The 21,413-nt window shown below is 37.7% G+C and overlaps 1 protein-coding gene across 4 annotated transcripts in view; it reads left to right on the forward strand.

Moving 5' to 3' along the window:
• The window catches only part of MSH3 (mutS homolog 3), a 213,576-nt gene extending 192,568 nt beyond the window's left edge, over positions 1-21,008 (forward strand). For 3 of the 4 annotated variants that reach the window (XM_042942382.1, XM_042942371.1, XM_042942391.1), the window contains exons 21-24: positions 5,284-5,470; positions 9,895-10,024; positions 16,765-16,933; positions 19,390-20,140. In XM_042942382.1, coding sequence (XP_042798316.1) covers positions 5,284-5,470; positions 9,895-10,024; positions 16,765-16,933; positions 19,390-19,498 — 595 coding nt within the window. In that variant the 3' untranslated portion in view covers positions 19,499-20,140. Of the gene's footprint in view, positions 1-5,283; positions 5,471-9,894; positions 10,025-16,764; positions 16,934-19,389; positions 20,141-20,922 lie in introns of those variants that run through there. The other variant, XR_006203637.1, reaches the window with a different exon arrangement.
• The last annotated feature ends 405 nt before the right edge of the window (positions 21,009-21,413 follow it).

Genomic DNA, 21,413 nt, shown 5'->3' on the forward strand with positions numbered 1-21,413 from the left:
TGTTTTGCTAGGTGCTTAGAAGAAGAGAAAGGGTCACTAACTGACCAGTAATCCCCCACCCTGAGACAATAACTCTAAACATGTAATAACTTTCTATATTTTATTCTGCACAGGCAGTTTTTAATAAAAATGACCTAATATAACATTATTTTTAAGTTTACTTATTTATTTTGAGAGAAAGAGAGAGAGTGAGCAAGCATGCATGTGTGCAAGCAGAGAGATAGAATCCCAAGCAGGCTCTGCACTGTCGGCATGGAGCCCAATGCAGGGTTCGATCCTACAACCCTGAGATCATGACCTGAGCTGAAATCAAGAGTTGAACGCTTACCCAACGGAGCCACCCAGGTGCCCCATAGTATAACATTTTTTAAAAAGTATAATTACGGGGGCACCTGGGTGGCTCAGTTGGTTGAGTGTCCAACTTCAGCTAAGGTTATGATCTCATTGTGAATTCGAGCCCCATATAGGGCTTGCTGCTGTCAGCACTCATTCTGACCCTCCCCCACCCTCACTCTCTCTTTCTCTCTTTCTCAGAAATAAGTAAATACACGTGTGTGTGTGTGTGTGTGTGTGTGTGTGTGTGTGTGTGTATGTATGTAATTGTAGAAGCAATGCCTGTTATAGTAGAAAACAAACAGTACAGAGGGCACACAATTGAAAACTAAAAGGCTCTCCCCCTACTCCCCATCATCTCTGGCACAGAACCCTAGCCCTGTGCAGTAGGCAGTCACTCTGAGGGTTCCTTATTTTGTTCTGCTGGTAGTTAACATTACAATGTCTATAAAATATTCTTCCCTCTAATTTTAGATTTATTTACTTTAGACAATATCTGTTGAACTTCTGGCAACAAATACAAAGAAATCATTTATCAATCCAAGACCCTTCCAGTTGTTAAAACTGTTCTTACTTTTACCTTTCCAAAAGGTCCCAACATCTGCCCTGCTGTAATTATCTTGTTCTCTTTCATAGGCTAGTTTACAAATAGAAGGACCCAATAATCAACATTTGTATTATTAGGATTCATGTATATGTTACATCCACATTCACTGGAGAGCTTAAGAAGTATGTAATCCTTAAGGCGCTGGACTATCATAGGGGCTCCTCTTAAGCATCCCTCCTTTAAAATTCTCATTTCTTCCCAGCTTCTTTCACTTCTGTTATTCCCTATAGTTCATGTTTTTCTCTTGAATGCTATTTTCTCTTCTGAGCAGTTTTGAGCATGAGGACTCTCTCTTTGAGCAGTTTTTTCATGAGGACTCATGGTGGCTACTTTTCTGAGTTCTTCAGAGTCTAAGATAAGCTTTATTTTGTCTTCATATCTGTTTTGGAAGTTTAAATGAATATAAACTTTCAGATTTTAAATGTAAAGGAATTGTTCCCTTCTAGTTTGGCATTCATTGTAGGTAAGGAGTTTGATAGCATCTTATTTTCATCCCTTTGTTAGTAATGTTTTTCCTCTCTTCTCTTGTCTTCTCTTCTCTCTCTCTCTCTCTCTCTCTCTCTCTCTCTCTCTGTCTCTCTGAAGTGTTCAGGATTTTTAATTTATTTTTATTGGTTTTTTTTTAAATGTTTACTTATTTATTTTTGAGAGAGAGCACAAGCAGGAGAGGGGCAGAAAGAGAGGAAGACACAGAATCTGAAACAGGCTGCAGGCTCTCAGCTGTCAGTGCAGAGCATGATGCAGGGCTTAAACCCACAAACTGTGAGATCATGACCTGAGCCAAAGTCCGATGCTTAACCGACTGAGCCACCCAGGTACACCTGAAGTGTTCGGGATTTTTAAAAAATTCCTGTCGTTTCTTAAATTTTACCAGTGTGTTTCTAGGTTTAAGTCTTTTATTAATCTTATTCAGCATTTTGTGGAAACTTTCCACTTGAAGATGCATGCCTTATTTCAGTTTAGCAGTAATTTCTTCTATGATATTACTACTTTTGTTGTGTCTGCCTTCTGTACTTCCTATTGGGTGGACTTTAAGCCCTTAGGAACTGGCCTCCATGTTAAAATTATTTGTGTGTATTTTTCATTCCTTGATCTATTCACTGTGCTGAGATATTTCTTTGAATTTATCTTTCAGATTAAAATCTTGGTCCTCCATGGTATCTAATTTTAATCCCGCCTATACAGTGAATTTTTTCAGTTGATCATATTTTTAATTTACAAGATTTTTTTGTTCTCCAGCTGTTCCTTTTTTTGGTGGGCTGTTTTATTTTAAGGCTCCGGTTTCTTAATCTTTCTGAGGCTACCAAATAGAGGTTTTGTTTGTTTTAATTCTGTTCTTTGAATTGTATTTTTATTCATTTCCTTTGTGGTAGTTGTTTTGTTGGTTGTTCTCAGCCCTCGTCTTTCCTACCATTCGTTTTCTTCAACTGTCCTCAAATTTTTCTTTAATTTTGGATGCTGTCCATCTCTCTGAACGGAACACTGCTTCAGGTGCTGTAAACACTGACGTGGCTCAGCAGTTGGGTAGGTCTCTTTGCCTAGCAGATCCCTCCACTGAATCTAAACACTTTCTGGTGACCTAGTGTTTTCACATATGTTGTGACCATTTTTCAGTGTCTAATTTCTAAGTGTACCAGTTCTACTGGTTGCATAGTTTCCACCCAAGTATTATTGCTCTTTCTCTTTTCCTTAGGCATTTGCTTTTTCCAGTTTTTCACTAGATAACATTAAGAAACATATTTGTACACACATTTTTCATACCTCTGTGATAATTTCCACAGCATTAATTCCTAGAGTGAAATTTATGGGTCATGAAAAACTTCTGACAGACGTTGCTAAATTGTGTTTTGGGAGATTGTAACAACTATCAGTCTCACATAAGAATATCCTTTACACTCTTGACAGTGGTAGATGTTATCATTCTTGTTACTCTCTCTGCTAATTGTATATGTAAGACAGCATTTTATTCCTGTTTGAATTTGCATAATATGTATTTTTATTAGTTTTTGTATGTGTGAATTGACTCTTATCCTTTGCCTATCTCTCTGTTGGAATGTTTACCATTTTGTTTAGCTTTATGAAAGTCCTTTTTTTAGGAATATTAACCCTTTGTTATATGTGTTGCAAATATGTTTGTCAGTTTGTGGTGTTTGCTGTACACGTTTTGGTGCTAAGTTTATAACGCCACCTACCTACCTATCCAGAGATTAAATTTCACCTATATCTGTTGGTATGGTTTCTTTTTTTTTACATTAAACTTTTAAATTCATGTAAATTTATTTTGGAATATGGTTTGAGTAGTGGCATACCTGTTGTTGTTTTTTTTTTCCTGAAACAACCAGTTAGCTAGCATGTTTTTTATTGACTGATCATTCATTCTTTCCTCCCTTCCTGATTTGAAACCTCTTCCTTATCATATACTAAATGTTTTATGTGTGTATGTGTGTATCTGCCTAAAAATATCTTCCCAAGAGCACCCTATGGTTCATGAAATTTCTAACCAGACCACTCTGTAACCATACTGTTTCTAGAAAGCACTGAAGCGTAATACTTAAACTATTATATTACATTTTTTTAATGTTTATTTATTTATTGTTGAGGGAGAAAGGACAGAAGCAGGGGAGGGGCAGAGAGAGAGAAGGAGACACAGAATCTGAAGTGGGCTCCAGGCTCTGAGCTGTCAGCATAGAGCCTGCTGTGGGGCTTGAACTCACAAACCATGAGATCATGAACGAACCTGAAATCAGACGATTAACTGACTCAGCCACCCAGGCACCTCATAAACTATTATATTAAAATCTTATTCAGTGCTTGCCTGTTATTCTAATTCTTGAGAACCGAAGACCTTCCCCCCAATATTTGCCTTATCAGAGCATTTTGTTATCAGTTAAAGATTTATTCTTTTTGTCAGCTTGCAACCTGTCAGGAATAAAAGCAACCATGTTAAATGAGGGTGAAACATGATTCTGAAGAATTCAGAGTAGTTTCAGAGATAGGAAACTTTAATCTTGCTTTTTGGTGGGGAGAAATACCAATAAACATTGACAATTGAGATAAATAACAGTATTTGAACTTTGAAGAAATAGCCAAAATGCTCATAAGTTAGCAACATTTCAGAAATTATGTTTTATAGTTACTGATTTTAAAATGGATAAAATTAAAACACTTTCAGTAAAACTAAATGCCACTAATTTCTAAATTCCACTGATTCCTGGAGCAGTTCTCCTAAGGCTCTACATATCTGTGGGGAAAACATTATACTTCATTCTCCCTGCCCAGAACAAGACTCAAGCCCAGAGATGGGTAAGGCTGGATTTCACCATGAATTTCCCCAGCAAGAAAAGGTACCATTATGCTGCTGTATGTAGGTGACATGTGAACTACTGTAGCAAAACTACATTGATGAAGGTGTTTTGCTGAGAAAATAGTTACCAGAATTCACAAAGCTGGTTAGCAGGTCAAACACCTGAAATCTAGGTTTTGCTATTAACTGTATGACCTGGAGTGGCTATTGCTTAATGATTCTCCCCCCTTCCCCCACCTTTTTTAAAGAATCCTTTTGGACTAAATAGACATTTTCCCAAATGTGTTCTGTAGACCATTATTGCCACAGTTGCCTTGGGAGTGGTAGGTGTCCACAGTTAAGAGAGTTAGACAAATGCTAAATAGTAGATACTTTTCTAGAAACTGCACAATGTGTGGTAGAATATTAAAGGATCACAGAAGTCTTACAGGAAAGAAACTCTTACATCTTTTGCACCCATTTCATGACATCCCTAAGAACTATGTTCCATGAAGTCTACTTTAGGAACCTGTATTAGGTGTCAGAGGTTACTAAACATTTGTGATTCTAATAAAAAGTTTTAGCTTATATAGATAAATTATTTCAACATGGTACTTCAATTTGTAGTACCAAATCTTGAGATACTAGGAAAAAGTCTTTAATTCTAGTACTCATAGATATTTAAACACAGCAACACAGAGAAGCATTATTTTCCCTTGTGAGTACCAAAATTCTGGTTTGGAGTGACTGCTCAGAAGGTAGGGTCATAGGTTTCCCTATTTTGGGGGACCTCTGTCCAGTACCTCGGACTCTATCCACTGCTTCTAAAAGGTGCAGTTTAATGTTAGGCACACAGTGTTTCTAGAAGGTACCATTTGATGTTAGGCACTCTTTTATATCCAACACATGTTTTCTTTTGTTTAGTATGATTTCAGTTATTATTGGCTCAAAGTATATAGACCCTTAGGGATCATTTATGTTTATTGTTCACAAAGTAATACTTGGCTTCCTAAAAATGAAATTCAGAGGAAAAATCAAGGTGTTTTTATTTTATTTGTAGGATGGGTGCTGCAGATAATATATATAAAGGGCAGAGTACCTTTATGGAAGAACTGACTGACACAGCAGAAATAATAAGACAGGCCACATCCCAGTCCTTGGTTATCTTGGATGAATTGGGAAGAGGAACAAGCACCCATGATGGAATCGCCATCGCTTATGCTACACTGGAGCATTTTATTAAAGATGTGAGTATCTTGTACACCTTTTTGTATGTGAATGGTACATAGTATCCAAATTGTTTTTCTTCCTCAGCTTCTAAATATTCAAAGTTATCTTTAATTATTATAATTGACTCTATACCTGTAATTCACCATTAAATCACTATACATTGAATTTATATAGATTAGCACTGCATAATGTCTGTAATTCTTTGATGTGTCTTCTTTTGCTGAAGCAAAATAAATCTGGTCAGTAGGATAATGGTCTCCTTGGCAATACTTCCACCCAGAACTGTTTCTTATTATCCTTGGCAAACTAAATCAAGAGCAGAGACCCTGCCTGTCCCCCATCCACCTGCAACCCAATCCTTGAAGAAGACAAAAAGGAGATAGAGACATTTTTACCTGTGAAGTAAATTTTTCAGCAATATCCTACAGGATCTTGAGAGAAGGCCTTTGATCTCTTATCTTTGTATCTTTCTGCTTCACTCCTTCAGTCCATGTCTGTGTTTTCCATAGTGCAGTTCTGAGCATCTCAGTGTGAAATTTTGTTTGTGTTGAATTCTCTATCCCTGTCATCTCCCTCAAACTCTCCCCCCCACTTTTTTAAGTTTATTTATTTATTTTGAGAGAGAGAGAGAGAGCAGGGGAGGAGGAGAGAAAGAGGGGAAGAGAGACCAAAGCAGGCTCTGAGCTATGCAGAGCCCAACATAGGACTCAAACTCATGAACCGTAAGATCATGACCTGAGCCGAGATGGATGCTTAACCGACTGAGCCAGCCAGGCACCCCTTCCCTTTATCATTGCTCTCTCTTTCTCTCTCTGTTTGTTTTGGTCTCTCCCTATCTGTCTTCTTTTGACACCTGCCCTGTACCTAGTCTGTTCTAAGATTTTTCTATCTCTGTTTTGTTCTCCACTTTTTAAACACTTTTGTGTCTTTCCTCCATCTTCATCTTTTCCTCTCTTCCTTACATGACCAATACAAGCATATTTTTTATTCCTATTTCTTTGCAAAACATATAATGCAAAAATAAACTCCCCTTTTCTTTAAACTTCTGTGGTCCTCAGTTTTTTGTTTGAACATTCAGTTGGATTACATAATTAATGATGGCATGTTTTCCACTTTAAAATAAGTAATTTTAACTTTTCTTTACAAAAATTCTTTATTTGCAAAAAGAGCTCAAGAACGTTTCTTTAATCATTTTAGAAACTGCATATCACACATTAGTAAAGTCCTATCATTGTCTCCAAAACACATTTTATTTATTTATTTCTGAAACATTAAAAGACATTTTTTTTTCTTAATGTTTATTTATTTATTTATTTTTGAGAGAGGGCATAAGCAGGGAAGAAGCAGAGAGAGGGAGGGAGACATGGAATCTGAAGCAGGCTACAGGCTCTGAGCTATCAGCACAGACCCCAATGCGGGGCTTGAACCCACAAAGTATGAGATCATGACCTGAGCTGAAGTCAGTCGCTCAACCAGCTGAGCCACCCAGGCGCCCCTTATTTTGAAATATATTTTAAACCTTCATTTAAGAGACTTTAGGAATGAATTATGACAGAGTGGATTTGCCACCTCTGAGTTTCATTGTTCCTGCTGTATGGCTGCATATCAGTTAGTATGACTATATAACAAATTACCCCAAGACTAAATGCCTGAAAACAATAATAATCATCTGTTATTTCTCATGATGTCTGGAAGTAAGGAATTTGAGAGTAGCTTAGCTGGGGGGTTATGGCCCAGGGTCTCTCCTGAGGTTGCAGTCAAGTTGTCAGGCAAGGCTGGCATCATCTGAAGGCCTGACTGATGATGGAGGACCTTCTTCCATCGTGGCTCACTCGTTGCTGGCAAACTGGTGCTGGCGGTTCACAAGCGTGAACATGGGGAGGTGAAGAACTTGGTGGCTCTTTTGGGGGCTAGCTACCAAAAGCAGTTTGGCAATATCTTAAAGATCCGTTTAAGAACCCTGGGGAACAAATTATGACAGAATTAAATTTGTCACGTCTCTTCTCATTGCTTTTATAGCAGTTTTTTGACATCTTAAATATTAATGAAGAAAGTGTTATTTTTAGATAAAATTTATGTTAGAGGTAAGTCATTGAAGAGGATTCTTCTGGAGCAAGAATCTCTATGCTTTTTATGGATGAAAATCCTTATTTTCATGGTATCTTTTGATTGCCGACACTGGGAACAGAGATCAGAGAGGAGGAATTAAGAAGCTGTGTGTTTCGGCTGCAAGCTGAAAATGGCCTTGAGGAGAGCTGTGTTGTGACCCAAACCCTTAGGTCTTCTGGTTAGAAATGCCTATCAGCTCAGGGAATGGACATCCTTGAGACAGCTGGTCTGAAGACCCTTCAGGGCAGATTTTAAGAGTGGTTCATCAAAGGAATCCTGCCTTAATAGGTTTTTTTGGGGGGGGCAGGGGGTTGGTTTTTTTGTAATTGTTATAAGAGAGAAGACACATGTTCTGACTTTTAATGAGGTGATTGGCAGATGAATCAGACCTGGAGTTCTTTGATTTAATTACCCTCTTCTGCTAATATTTAGACCAAGATTTGGTGTTAGCTTCTTTTAAGATTTAAGAACTTTGGGATTTCTAGAATACATAATATGTGTGCTTTAAAATAATGCTTATTAAAAATCCACAAATCCATATTAATACTAACAAAACAAAAGTAAACTTTAAAATGATGGGATTAGGGTGAGGAGAAAGAAAAGCTCCTCTTTATAGAATACCAACTAATAAATACAGAGAGAATTTTTTTAAATCAGCATTTACAAGTCACTGCAATAATAACTCATTCAGGCAGTGATGAGCAATTCAGGCAGTGATGAGCAACTTTTGGATGAAAGATTGTTGAGGAAAAGAATATTCACACAATCTCAAAGTACTACTCCACAAGTTATTTATTAATTACAAAGGAGAGGGGTGTTAGTATAGTGAAGAAATTTTCTGGGCACTTGCTTAAACCAAATAAGCAAATTTATCATCCCCAATAATGGGTCAAATTGCCATCATATGCCTCCTGATATGATGTACTGAAAAGAGTACATCACCCACATAAATATGTGTAATATTTCTGGCAGTAAGATTTAATCTTATTAGGAGGAAACAATCAGCCAAATCCAAATTGAGAGACATTATGCAAAACAACTCCTGGATATTTCAAAAACATTAATGTCATAAAGATGAAAAAGAAAGGCTGGGAACTCTTCTAGATTGATGGAGACTATAGAGACATGACTAAGTGCATGGCATGATCCTTGATTTTTTTTTTTTTAATACAAAGAACATTTATAAAGAATATTACTGGGACAGTTAGGGAAATTTGTGGACTCATGTTAGATAATAATGATATACCTGTGTTAAATTTCTTGATTGTAATAATTCTGATTAAATCAGTAGGAGAATGTTTTTGTTCTTAGAAGACAGAATTCTAAGTACAGTAAAACCTTGTTTGCAAGCATAATTCATTCCAGAAACATGCTTGTAATCCAAAGCACTTGTATATCAAAGTGAATTTCCCATAAGAAATAATGGAAACTCAGATGATTCGTTCCACAACCTAAAAATATTCATATAAAAATGATTATAATACTGTAATATAATATAAAATAATAAAGAAAATACAAAATATAAAGAAAAATAAGCCAATTAACCTGCACTTATCTTTGAAAACAAGAGAGAGGAGGGTTATTGTGTAGGACGACTTTCACTATCACTAACGAATGTTGACTACGGTGCAGTATTAATAAACTCTTATCATATACTATATTTAATGTAACTGGCAATAAGACAACAGAGGAGAGAGTCTATATCTGCAGACAACCTGACCTAGAATGAAGCAGAGCATTCCTAAGCTTACTCTTATATGGAAAAACAAGAGTGTCCATAGGTGCTTTGAAGTGACAAAAAATAAACTGGTTGTGGGCACTTTCCAGTGTTCTGAAAAATCACTGTGCCAAACACAGTGTCTTGGGACCAAGCATTTGAGCATGGGAGATGATCACCCACAATCATGTAGCAAGAGAGAGAGAGAGAAGATGCACTGGCTCCATGTGATCATGTAACATTGAGTGTCACGTACTACTCATATTGTAAGGCATGGCTCATTGATCAAGTCAGAATTTATTAGAAATGTTTGCTTGTCTTGCAGAACATGTTACTCGCAGTCCAAGATTTTACTGTATGTAGGTAGGGGTGAAGTGTCATGTCTGCAGTTCTCACATGGTTCAGGAAAGAATGTGTGTGTGTGTGTGTGTGTGTGTGTGTGTGTGTGTGTGTGTGTGTTATGGCAAAATATTAACAGGTGGTTGTCTAGCTAAAGAAAAACGAACATTCATTGCAATGTTCATGAAGTTTTGAACTTTTTCAAAACTAAATTGAAGAAAAGTTTGAAATAAAATTTAAAAATAAAATAACATTTATTATGTCTTACTGCTTTAGGTGAAATCCTTAACCTTGTTTGTCACCCATTATCCACCAGTTTGTGAATTAGAAAAAAGTTACTTACAACAGGTGGGAAATTATCACATGGGATTCTTGGTCAATGAGGATGAAAGCAAAGAGGATCCAGGTATGAAATAATGCTTGCAGTAAGTAAAACTGGAATGTTTTTGGTTTTCGTATTTGATAACTCGAAAATCATACGTACATGAACTTCTTATTAAGTAAAAGCTGTGAATGTTCATTATAAATGACATTTGTCCAAATACATTTTCTCTAAGCTTCGGGTCAAGGAGAATGTACTTTTATCTTCACAACCTCTGAGTGCTTCTCTGGTCTTTCTTACCTCATTTTACTACAAGAAGAAGATAGGGTCAGGGGCAACGTGTAGGTTTTACTCTTAGATGCATCTCAGGAAAGATACCCTAACCGTCAAGGGTATTAATCACCTTTAGAAATGTCCATTGTGTTTCCCCAAATACCATCCCCAGTATTCTATACTGGACATATGTTTTATCTTAACTTGACAAGGAAACTGAATCTCAGGTAAAGTGGCCAGCCCCTGTGGGCCACTTGGGTGAACTGAGCCTAGAATCAAAAATCTGCTTGCAGGTTCTTTTCTACTCTGTGAAAATGGTATGTGGGGCCTACAGTATTTTACCTACCCTTTCCACTATGTACTAGTGTCGCACGACTGAGACATTTCATGAAAAAGAACATCATTAGCCAATAGAAATAAATTCAAGTGCTGTTAAGTAATGTAGTCAATTTTAGTATAATTTTATTTTCCTGTTCAGTAGTAATTTTTTTAAGCTCCCAACTTTTGGGCCAGTGATGGTTTACACAGTTGCTGCGCTATAATGGAAAATTCATTATCCAAGACACTCCAGAGTCCAAATTTTATTTTGGAAAAGTAATAAAGATGGACCTGAAAAAGAAATCAGGCAGCTGGCCCAAATAAAACAAAGCCCTCGACCTGAGATAAATGTAATGTTAGGCAATCCTTGCCTTTCACCACTACGCAGCCTTGAAAAACACATCATAAATTCTCTCATGGAAGCAGTTTCATGTCTATTAATCTGCATCCAAAATGACAGGAGGAGCTTATAAGCTAAAACCCAGTGGGATAAATAAGAGTTCACCATCAGGGAAGGGTCATTGATAAGCGTTTATGTGAACAGACTACTAAGCCATTATGTTTTGGCATTTTATCCTGTTGATTTAAATGTTTATTCATGAGCATAATTTTAAGCATTAAATAATGCTAAAAGGCTCTGGCTAACAGGCGGTAGACCTCTGCTTCTGGCCTTCACCCATGCCCCCTCCCCATCCATTGCCAAGACTGCTGCTTCCAACTCTTTTTTTCTTTTCTTCCATTTCTCTAAATAATAAGCTGATCTTCCTATCTCTGGGTTCATCACCTTGACACATTACTATTTGGCTTCTCATCATGCTGGATGGGAGTCTGCAGCCTTCCCTGCTTTGACCTTCCACTGTACTCATTCCAGGTGCCTTTGGTCTCATTCCTTTTCATAGTTTTCACTGTTGTTGCCAGTAAGGATTGCTTACTCATGAGCCACGTATGAGGACAAGTGCATTCTCTTTGTCTTGCAGCTTTTTTGTTCTTTGTATTTTTGAAGGTAATAATTGCCTTGTTTTCAGTTCATTCTTCTATTTGAGTCTGTATCTGACTCTTCCTGAACCGTCCAATAGCTTTGTAAAATGCCTCTCCAGGCACTTTTCCAGATGACAGAACTATTGGTTCCACCATTCCTCCTGGAGCCCTTTGTCCTGCTCATCTGAACTGTTTGCTCCCTAGCCCTACTGCACAGCTGTTGTTCTGAGACCTGCCTTTACCAGCATCCTAGGAATTCTCTTATCCCACCTTCTGTGCATTTGATTGCCAGTAAAAGAACACTTGGATTCACAAGGGCTCCACTCACAAGAATGTAAATAATCTCACATTACAGGAACTTCAGAGGAAGAGTGGGCTTCAGCTCCTCTTCTTTGCAATTCTCTAGGCTCTGTTTTCCTGCCTTGTTGGCTTTATCATCAGGCTAGTGACAGGGTGGCTGTGGCTCTTTCATGTATCAAACCCAGAACTGACACTGTCCAAATGACAAAAAGGGACCAGCATTTCCTGTGACTCTTAGGAGCAAGAGAACTTTTCTCATATGCTCACTGGCTTCTCATCATTGTCCCATCTCCTTTTCAGAATTGAATCACATGCTCATTCTTAAACCAGTTCCTAGAAGTGAGAATGGCAAGGATGACTTTGATTAACCTAGATTAACCAGGATCAATTTTTGGAGCTTGGTATGAGGACATTATCCCTTGAATTAATTCCATATAAAATCAGGGTTTTCTTGGGGTTGGAAAAGATTTTGGATGCCCTACTAATAATACAACTTAAGGAGGTAAATGGAGATTTTGCAGGAATGAAAATGTCTTCAGTATCCCTTCATACTTGATTTATTATGTAGCTAGGAATTTGGGGTTGAAAGTAGCTTTCACTCAAAATGTTGAAGCATTACTCCATTGTCTGATTACTTCCAGTGTTGTTCCTGCTACATTTGTGTTTCATCCATTACCTCTAACCTAACTCCTCTGCTGTCTAAATTAGAGGCCATTGCATAGGTCATCAGTCAAGTGCCCCAAAGGCCTTTTGGGTGGCTTCTAAGATACTGTGTTCTAATTTCCCATAGTGAGGTAGATGAAGCAATTAACTGGTAGTAAGAAACGTGTATTTTTATTCCAGTGTATAAATTCTTGGAAAAGCTACCTAACTTCATCCACCTCTAAATTTTATGAATCTGTCCCAAAAGTGACTTCAGAAACTATTTGATCAGCACACATCTCTTTAATAACGGCCTAGAGAAATTTGGCTTTCAAACAAATTTTAAGTTCCCTTGTAATAAGCAGGGACGTGAATTATTACTTTCACTGACTCTAAGCAATGTCACATAAACTTCTCAGTAGTATCCTTTTAGGAAATGGTTATAGCTTATAAGTGAAGTCCCCACCAAGCAGTTTTATCTTTTTAAATTTTTTTTAATATATGAGATTTATTGTCAAAATGGTTTCCATACAACACCCAGTGCTCATCCCAAAAGATGCCCTCTTCAATACCCATCACCCACCCCCCATCAAACTTCAGTTTGTTCTCAGTTTTTAAGAGTCTCTTATGCTTTGGCTCTCTCCCACTCTAACCTCTTTTTTTTTTCCCCTTCCCCTCCCCCATGGGTTCCTGTTAAGTTTCTCAGGATCCACATAAGAGTGAAAACATATGGTATCTGTCTTTCTCTGTATGGCTTATTTCATTTAGCATCACACTCTCCAGTTCCATCCACGTTGCTACAAAGGGCCATATTTCATTCTTTCTCATTGCCACGTAGTACTCCATTGTGTATATAAACCACAATTTCTTTATCCATTCATCAGTTGATGGACATTTAGGCTCTTTCCATAGTTTGGCTAATGTTGAGAGTGCTGCTGTAAATATTGGGGTACAAGTGCCCCTATGCATCAGTACTCCTGTATCCCTTGGGTAAATTCCTAGCAGCCAAGCACTTTTATTTTTTGTCTTCTCTCCCATCTAGCTCTCTTGCCTCCACATTGCCATCACACACACACACACACACACACACACACACACACACACACACACACACTCTTTCCCCTTCTCCTCTCTAAGAGGCGTGAAGGACAGTATTGATGTACAACATAACTATAAAAACTCCCTAATGTGATTATGGAAGAGTGGTCACATTATTTACCTTGATGGTGTGAAAACTACCATAATGAGTACTACGGTAGAGACCAGTATATGATGACAAATTCAGCACCTGTTTGTACTGAGATATGTTAACTTATTTAGAGCAATATAATATTTTATATAATATAGCTATAAAATATATTTTTATTTAAATGTGTTTATATATTTATATATTATTTGTAAATCTTTATCTTACTCTAATTTATATATAAACATTAATATATAATCAATTAATATATAATTAATATTTTATATATTTAATATATATTAATATATAATACAGCTATAAAATGTATAGCTATATTAGATATAAAAAGCATTGTATAGCCATATATATGAAGAAAAAAGCCATCAGCAAAGCAAATTTTAACTATGGGGGTTTTGTGACATTTAGTAGGCTTTCAGGAAAGGATAGGCTGGATGGATGGATGGATGGATGGATGGATGGATGGATAATGAATGGACAGACAGATGAATGACAAGGACTAGCATGGAGGCTAGGTTATGGAGTAGAGGCTGGAGGTAGGGACTTTAGTTAGCACTAAGCCAGTGGAAGTGATAAAGACTTTTTTGTCTTAAGGATGAGAAGAGTTTGCTTTTTTGAATGCCTGCTGCTGTTTACTTCACTTGTGGTCATGTGAGCAGCAAAGAGTAACAAAAAAGTACTCAGGTTAGCAGGCACTGGTTTCTTCATGTTTCTTTCCTAGTCTATTTCCACCCACCTCCTCACCTGCTCTTTGTGTTCCTTGAGTTTTATTTGGAGTCAAAAGGTATTCTTAGTGCTTTGTAATGAGAATTTTAGTCTGTATTCCTGAGAGTGCCAGCATTCTTTCCACCTCCCACTTTCAGCCTTAGAACAGTGTTATTTGTTGCTGAATTCTTCCAGGAGGTTAAAGAATATTCCATTATCCTTTTTCTTGGTTATGCTTTTTAGTTGCTAGCTGATAAAAGAATAAAGCATACACATTTCTCAAATGACATAATGTATGAGAAAAAGCTCTTGATAAACTTACAATAAGTTTTAGTAAACATAGGGTCTCAGAAATCATTAAAAATCTGGTTCATTTTGGGCATTTTGGCAACACAGTGCAAATTAGATTGAATTTCATAATAAAAGCTGCATAATCTTGAGGTGCTTTAGAGTTATCAAAGATTAAACTGTGCAGCTTTATCTTTATATTATTGTACTTTATTATATCCCAGTTCTTTAGAAGTTTTTAATTTATGTGCATGTATTTGTGTGGTAGACTGGGTTCCTCAGGGAGCAGATTCTGAGATTTCTGTGCCAGGTGTTGATTGGGAGTGCTCTCATGATCAACACCTGAGGGCTGGATTGGGTAGGACCGGGCTGGCTTCAGCCACCCTTATAGAGAGCTGTGAGATGGGATTGGTCCATCAGAGTTACCTCAACCTGGGGAGAGGGAGTGTGACCTTTCTACTCCTTATTAGTTAGCTGTTGTCACATAACAAACATATTGTCGTGGGTTACCCCACAGCATAGCTTAAAACAGTAAACATTTATCATCTGATCATTTCTCTGGGTCAGGAATCCAGGGACAGCTAAGATGGACACTTCAACCTCATGGTTTCTCACAAGACTATTATCAAGGTTGGCTAGGTCACTCATCACTTCAAGGTTTGACTGGGGGAGTTTACTTCCCAGACCTCTTACATGACTGCTGGCAAGCATAGAAAATCTACTTTCAAGTTTACTCATGTGGCTCTTGGTCAGAGACATCATTTTCTTTCCACGTGGGCTTCTTCATAAGGCAGCCCACCATATGGCATTTGGCTTCTCTCAGAGCAAATAAGCAAGAAACTGAAAGTGCCCAGGACAGAGGCCACACGGTCTTTTGTAATCTAATCTTAGAAATGACAACGCATGGGGCGCCTGGGTGGCTCAGTCAGTTAAGCGTCCAACTTTGGCTCAGGTCATAATCTCACAGTTCATGGGTTCGAGCCCCACGTCGGGCTCTGTGCTGATAGCTCGGAGCCTGGAGCCTGCTTTGGATTCTGTGTCTCCCTCTCTGTCTGCCCCTCCCTTGCTCATGCTCTGTGTCTGTCTCTCAATAATAAATAAGAGTTAAAAAAAAAAAAAGAAATGACAACACATCATTTTTACCATGTTTTGTTCATTAGAAGTAAGTCATTAGGTTCTGCCCACCCTCAAGGGCATAGAATGACACAAGGGCATGAGCACCAGGAGGCAGGGTTCTTTGGTGGCCACCTTAGAAGCTGTCTGCCAACCCCCATAGCTACCTATTGAGGTGCAGGCTACCCTAGAAAGGACATGACCTCAGGTGAAGCAGGTCTGGGACTGAGCTGAGGTGACTCCCAAAAAGGGGATATAGCTGAAGATTGTGGGCTAACAACTTCCCTGACAGCTGGGGCAATAAACCCTTTAGTCCTAAGTGTGAGCTGAGTGGTACTGAATAATATTCACTTGAATATAGAACTCTTAGTTAACCCAGTATATTTAATAAACTGGAATTTCTCAGTCTTGTTATTAAACTGTGTAACATGTTGTATTTCTTTATGTGTTTTTTGCTGTTTTGTTTTTAGCATTCTTAGAAATATCTCTTATGTATTTTACTTTGCAGAGTGTATTACATACAAGACCATTTAGCGAGCACATTCTTTTACTGAAAAAACTTTTTTCGTCTCTTTTAAAGGAGAAATTATATTGTACTATGTATCAGAATTATTCTCTTTCTGATAATAGCAGTAGAGTCCAAATTTTTTAGCCAGCAGCGTAAAATGAAATAAATCTTTACCTTACCCCAAAGCATTGTTAAAAACCCTTTTAGGTGGGGGCACGTGACTGGCTCAGTTGGTAGAGCATGTGACTCTTGACCTCCAGTTTGTAAACTCGAGACCCATGATGAGTGTAGAGATCACTTAAAAACAAAATCTTAAAAAAAAAAAAAAGACAAAAAACAAAAACGCTTTTAGGCGAGCTTTTGGGTGTTTCTTTTTCAGATTGCAAATTTTAATTGAAGTTGTAAGAACTTATAGGTCTTATTTAATCTTCTACTTTCAACTTTCAGGCATGGTTTCCTTTATCTCTCTATTTTTTTTTTTTTTTTAATTTGTAGGTGAAGAACAAGTCCCTGATTTTGTCACATTTCTTTATCAAATAACCAGAGGAATTGCAGCAAGGAGTTATGGACTAAATGTGGCTAAACTAGCAGATGTTCCTGAAGAAATTTTAAAGAAAGCAGCTAGCAAGTCAAAAGAATTAGAAGGATTAGTAAATATGAAAAGGTCAGAATGATTGTGTTACAGTTTTTGGTTCATAAACCTTCCAAATTGTCCAGCAGGAAGAGGATTGTCCTGTAAATGAACATAAGGTTTACCTTTAAACATCTCTTCAAATATTCTGAAACATTTAATTACAATAAAATGAAAACAGATCTCTGAAAAGCTCATGTGAATTTAGTCCGCCTTCTCTGCTCAGATCTTTATCTGTTGAGTTGCTAAATTGGTTTTTCAGTGATTTTTCTAAAGAACTAAGTTAACTCCTTACTGTGTGCCAACATGTTAGTTGCTTAAAACATTCAGTTACACAGCAAATTACTAAAAGAAACGACATTTAAAACCTTTAGAGTACTTCTTCTATTCTTATATTGCATTCAGAAATTAAGAATTCTGTCAGGACATGAATGAAAATAATAGTATCATAGAACTACGTAATTGTAGTCAGTATCCCCATGTCACTTCTTTTGTGACAAGATTTTCATTCTAAACTGCCTTCTTTCTGTCACCTAGACTGTTTATGTGAATGTATTCTACTTTTTACCCTTGATATCCAGCCAGTATATAGTCAGTGTATTAACTAATCTTAATATAAATAAATATACTTTGGAAAGAAGATATTCCTAGGAAAATATCCTATTAAAAATAATAAATTGTACCTTTTTTCCCCCAAATACAAGATTTTGTTATAAAAGGACATAAGCTCTTTCTTCATACATCTCCTTCCCCAGCCCTGTACTAGGTGGAGAGTCTGATCTGCCTGGGACAAGACATTACTGCCCTGGCATGAGGGAACAGACTGTTGGCCAAATAGAAAATCTTGTCTGGTCACCATACTATAAGAAACATTTTTAGTCCTGGAAATCATAACCAAATTTAAATATTGAAATAGTAATACCTAATATTAGTTAAACAGTTGCCAACTTGTGTACTACAGTGTAGTTGTGCAGCCAACTCCTCCAGGTCCTTTCTCTTGTGGTTCTGCCGTGGCACTCTACGCTTTGCAATGGTAAATGGTGGTTGACCAAGTCCAAAGTGCTGGAATAGTTTAAATGACATGCAGCTTCTTCTGTTGACACTCTCTTTTGGATCATTTCCACAATGCCCGATTAGAACAGTAATTATTTATTATGAGAGTTTAAAGATAAGCCCTTAGTTCTCTGCAAAGTCCAAGAAAAATTATTTTATTATCTTTTATTATTTTTCTTTTTCCCTGGAGAAACTAGAATAAAACTTTACTACAAAGGGATATATATGCAAGGAGGCAATAAAATATGATAGTTTATACTTACTGCTGCTATATATCCTATATAATAGCAAGAGCAATAAAATTCACAGACTATAATAGTTTAACCCTTCCAACTACTGTGTAATATTTTGAAATCTATAATCTGGACAAGATAGAGAATTGTCAGAAGAGGTTGCATTGGGGTGGAATCATTTATTAGGGTGCATTGGGGGGATCATTTATTAGGACACTATTTTCATTATTTTACCTTTTACTGAAAGTGTTTATCACATCACTTCCATTGGCAAGATCAGAGAAACCAAAGGGAATCTTGTGCATTTGTGTAGCTTTGTTAGAGTAGCTAATATTTATTGAATGCTTGCCATGCACAGAAACAAGTCTAAGCAGTCATTTGCAGCAGCCTAGACACAGTGCCAGTTACTATTCTTACTGCTTTACATACCTTAACTGAATCCTTACGACAGCCTTGTGAGGTAGGTACTGTCATTATTCCCATACGGTAGTTTGGGAAAACGAGGCCAAGCAAGGGTGGGAAATCAACCAGGAAACCAGGGTCCCATAACTATTCAGTGGCGGAGCAGTGACTGGAACTCAGGTACTCTGGCTCCAGACCCTAAACATTTACCTGGCAGTTCTTCTACAGAAAAATTATGTCTGTGTTCTGTTGGCATTCTCTTTTTTTTTTTTTTTTTAATTTTTTTTTTAACGTTTTATTTATTTTTGAGACAGAAAGAGACAGAGCATGAACGGGGGAGGGGCAGAGAGAGAGGGAGACACGGAATCAGAAGCAGGCTCCAGGCTCTGAGCCATCAGCCCAGAGCCCGACTCAGGGCTCGAACTCATGGACCGCGAGATCGTGACCTGAGCTGAAGTCGGACGCTTAACCGACTGAGCCAACCAGGCGCCCCAGCATTCTCCTCTTTCAATAGCTAGCTTTACGTTATAAAATCGGTTTTACTTTTCATCCTGTGAGCATAGCCTGTGGCCTGAGTTAGAACAAGCTGGGCTCTCCCCTCCTTGGAGGCAGTAGTGGCGGTCAGCAGCCTGAGTCCTTGATTATAACAGCGTCACTAGAAGGCTGGCGCTGGCACAACTTCCTAACCCCAGAGCCCTGCCTGGTATTCCAAAGTCATAGACCTTTTATAGCTTGCAGTGAGATGTATTGTCCCCCAACAAGTTCATTTATAAAATAAATCATGTTTTATTTTCTCTCCAGGAAAAGGCTAAAGTGTTTTGCAAAGTTATGGGTGATAAATGATGCAAAAGGCCTGCAAAAGTGGAGAGACGAGTTTGACGTGGAAGAAATTTCAGGCTTCTCATCTTGATGAAAACGAAGACTACACTTGTGAACAAAACATGGAGAGTTAAAAATGCCATCTGTACAAAACAACCGTCCAGTAACAGCCTATCTTTGTGTGATGTGAGCATAAAATCAGAACTATGGTATATTCCCATTGGAAATAGGCCTTTTGTGTAGAAAGTCTATGCCAGGTTCTTGTCATGCTGTCTTACAAAAGTATAAACAGTTTTGAATATTAAGACTTCTGTTCTATCATTAGAAAACTTCATGAACAGTAAGCTTCACATAAAATCACACCTCCTAAATGAAACCTAACATGGTAAAATACAGTTCACGAACTTTCAGAGAGTGACATAAAAATTTAATTCATATTTTTCTTTGTTCCAGTTCAGATTAATTTGCAGCTGAGTGAGATGTCTAGCAGAAGTGTACCTTTCCATTTAACTAAAATAATTTTATAATGCTACCAGTTTATTCACTATGAGCATAAGAATTTTTGATAAGAAATAGAAAAGATCATCAGGCTTTTAGAAAGTAGAGCACAGAAGGAATAAGATGATATGAAATTTGAAAAGTTAAATACTGTCACAGTTTTAAGCAATTTAGAAATTGTTGGATGAAATTATTTGTCATGCATTCAGGTAATAAACATTTAATGAATACTTGCTATAAATTTTGATTTTTTGTTTGTTGAATTTTGGGGTTCTCCACTGTTTGGCAGTTGGTACTTTTTAGGTTTAGTTATGGAACCAAGGTTGCTTCTCCCACCATATACACAGAACTGAACTTAGTGATTTGGGATCTCTCTGTTAATCAGTATAGAAAGTGTATCATCTCCCCAGAATCAAAGTATTTAGCTTTGTTGATACTTGACAGCACTGCCTCCTTGCACATTTAGGGTGACATGTGTTCGACTGAGTCCCTGAGTTTTTCACAGCACTTACAACCTGGCTTCTCATATCCATGTGTTTTTTGTTTCTAAGTATATGATCTTGCACGAAGGCTCTCCGTTCTGTTTCCCACCCATTTATTATTCCTACTTGTTAAATGTCTTCCCCGCATTTGGCAGACATATTTCTAATTCCTTCTTTAGTTTATTTCTTACAGTGGCCCTCACAATGACCCCTGGACCCAGAAGTCATTATAGTCTCCCCAAGCTGAGGAGTGGTTGGTTGCTACACTTTTGAGTCACTCACATTTTAGCCCCTGGTTCCCAGCCTTTTTGAAGTTAGAATATGATACCATTTGATTGATTCCATAATCCCTTCAGAAATATTAACACAGTGAAATTCTCAAGAATGTCTCAAAACAGAGTTTATTGGAATTTACTATCTAAATTTTAAAAAGAACAATACTTTTTAAATAGTATTTGACTACTCAATAGGATTTTGAATGTTTCATAATCTTTCTAACAAGATTTTCAAGGTAGTGCTATAACCTTACTGGCAGGCCAGCAAGAAAAGGAGATGGATCCAGGAAGAATCCCATGCCTGAGGGAGCTGCAGGGACCAGCAATCACTGGTAATGTCCAGATGGATATTTCGGGCCATCTCTGGCTTGGCCAGACCAGCATCAACATTTAAGCAGGTATGGGCTCCAGGAGCAGTGTGTCCCAGGCAGTGGCAGTACACAGGGTCTGGAAGGTGACAATGTGGATTATTGCAAGGTAGATTCTTGATATCAGCTGGCCAGCCAGTTTGCAAGAGGCCTGCTCCAAGTTTGGGAGAAGGCCAGCACTGCTGAACTGCATTTCCAGATGAGGCCCATTCCTAATCAGGTTACTGAAGGGAAAGCTGTGGCAGAGTCCCAGTCATGAAGACTGTACAGATGCCATGAAGATTGTCAGGAAAAATGCAATTGATTGGGTACATACTCCAGATATCAGACTTATGGGTACAATTCTAATGTCCTCCAGATACTAGCTTCATTTCCTTTCGATA

This window comes from Panthera leo, chromosome A1, assembly GCF_018350215.1.
Source record: "Panthera leo isolate Ple1 chromosome A1, P.leo_Ple1_pat1.1, whole genome shotgun sequence".
NCBI classification, from domain to species: Eukaryota; Metazoa; Chordata; class Mammalia; order Carnivora; family Felidae; genus Panthera; species Panthera leo.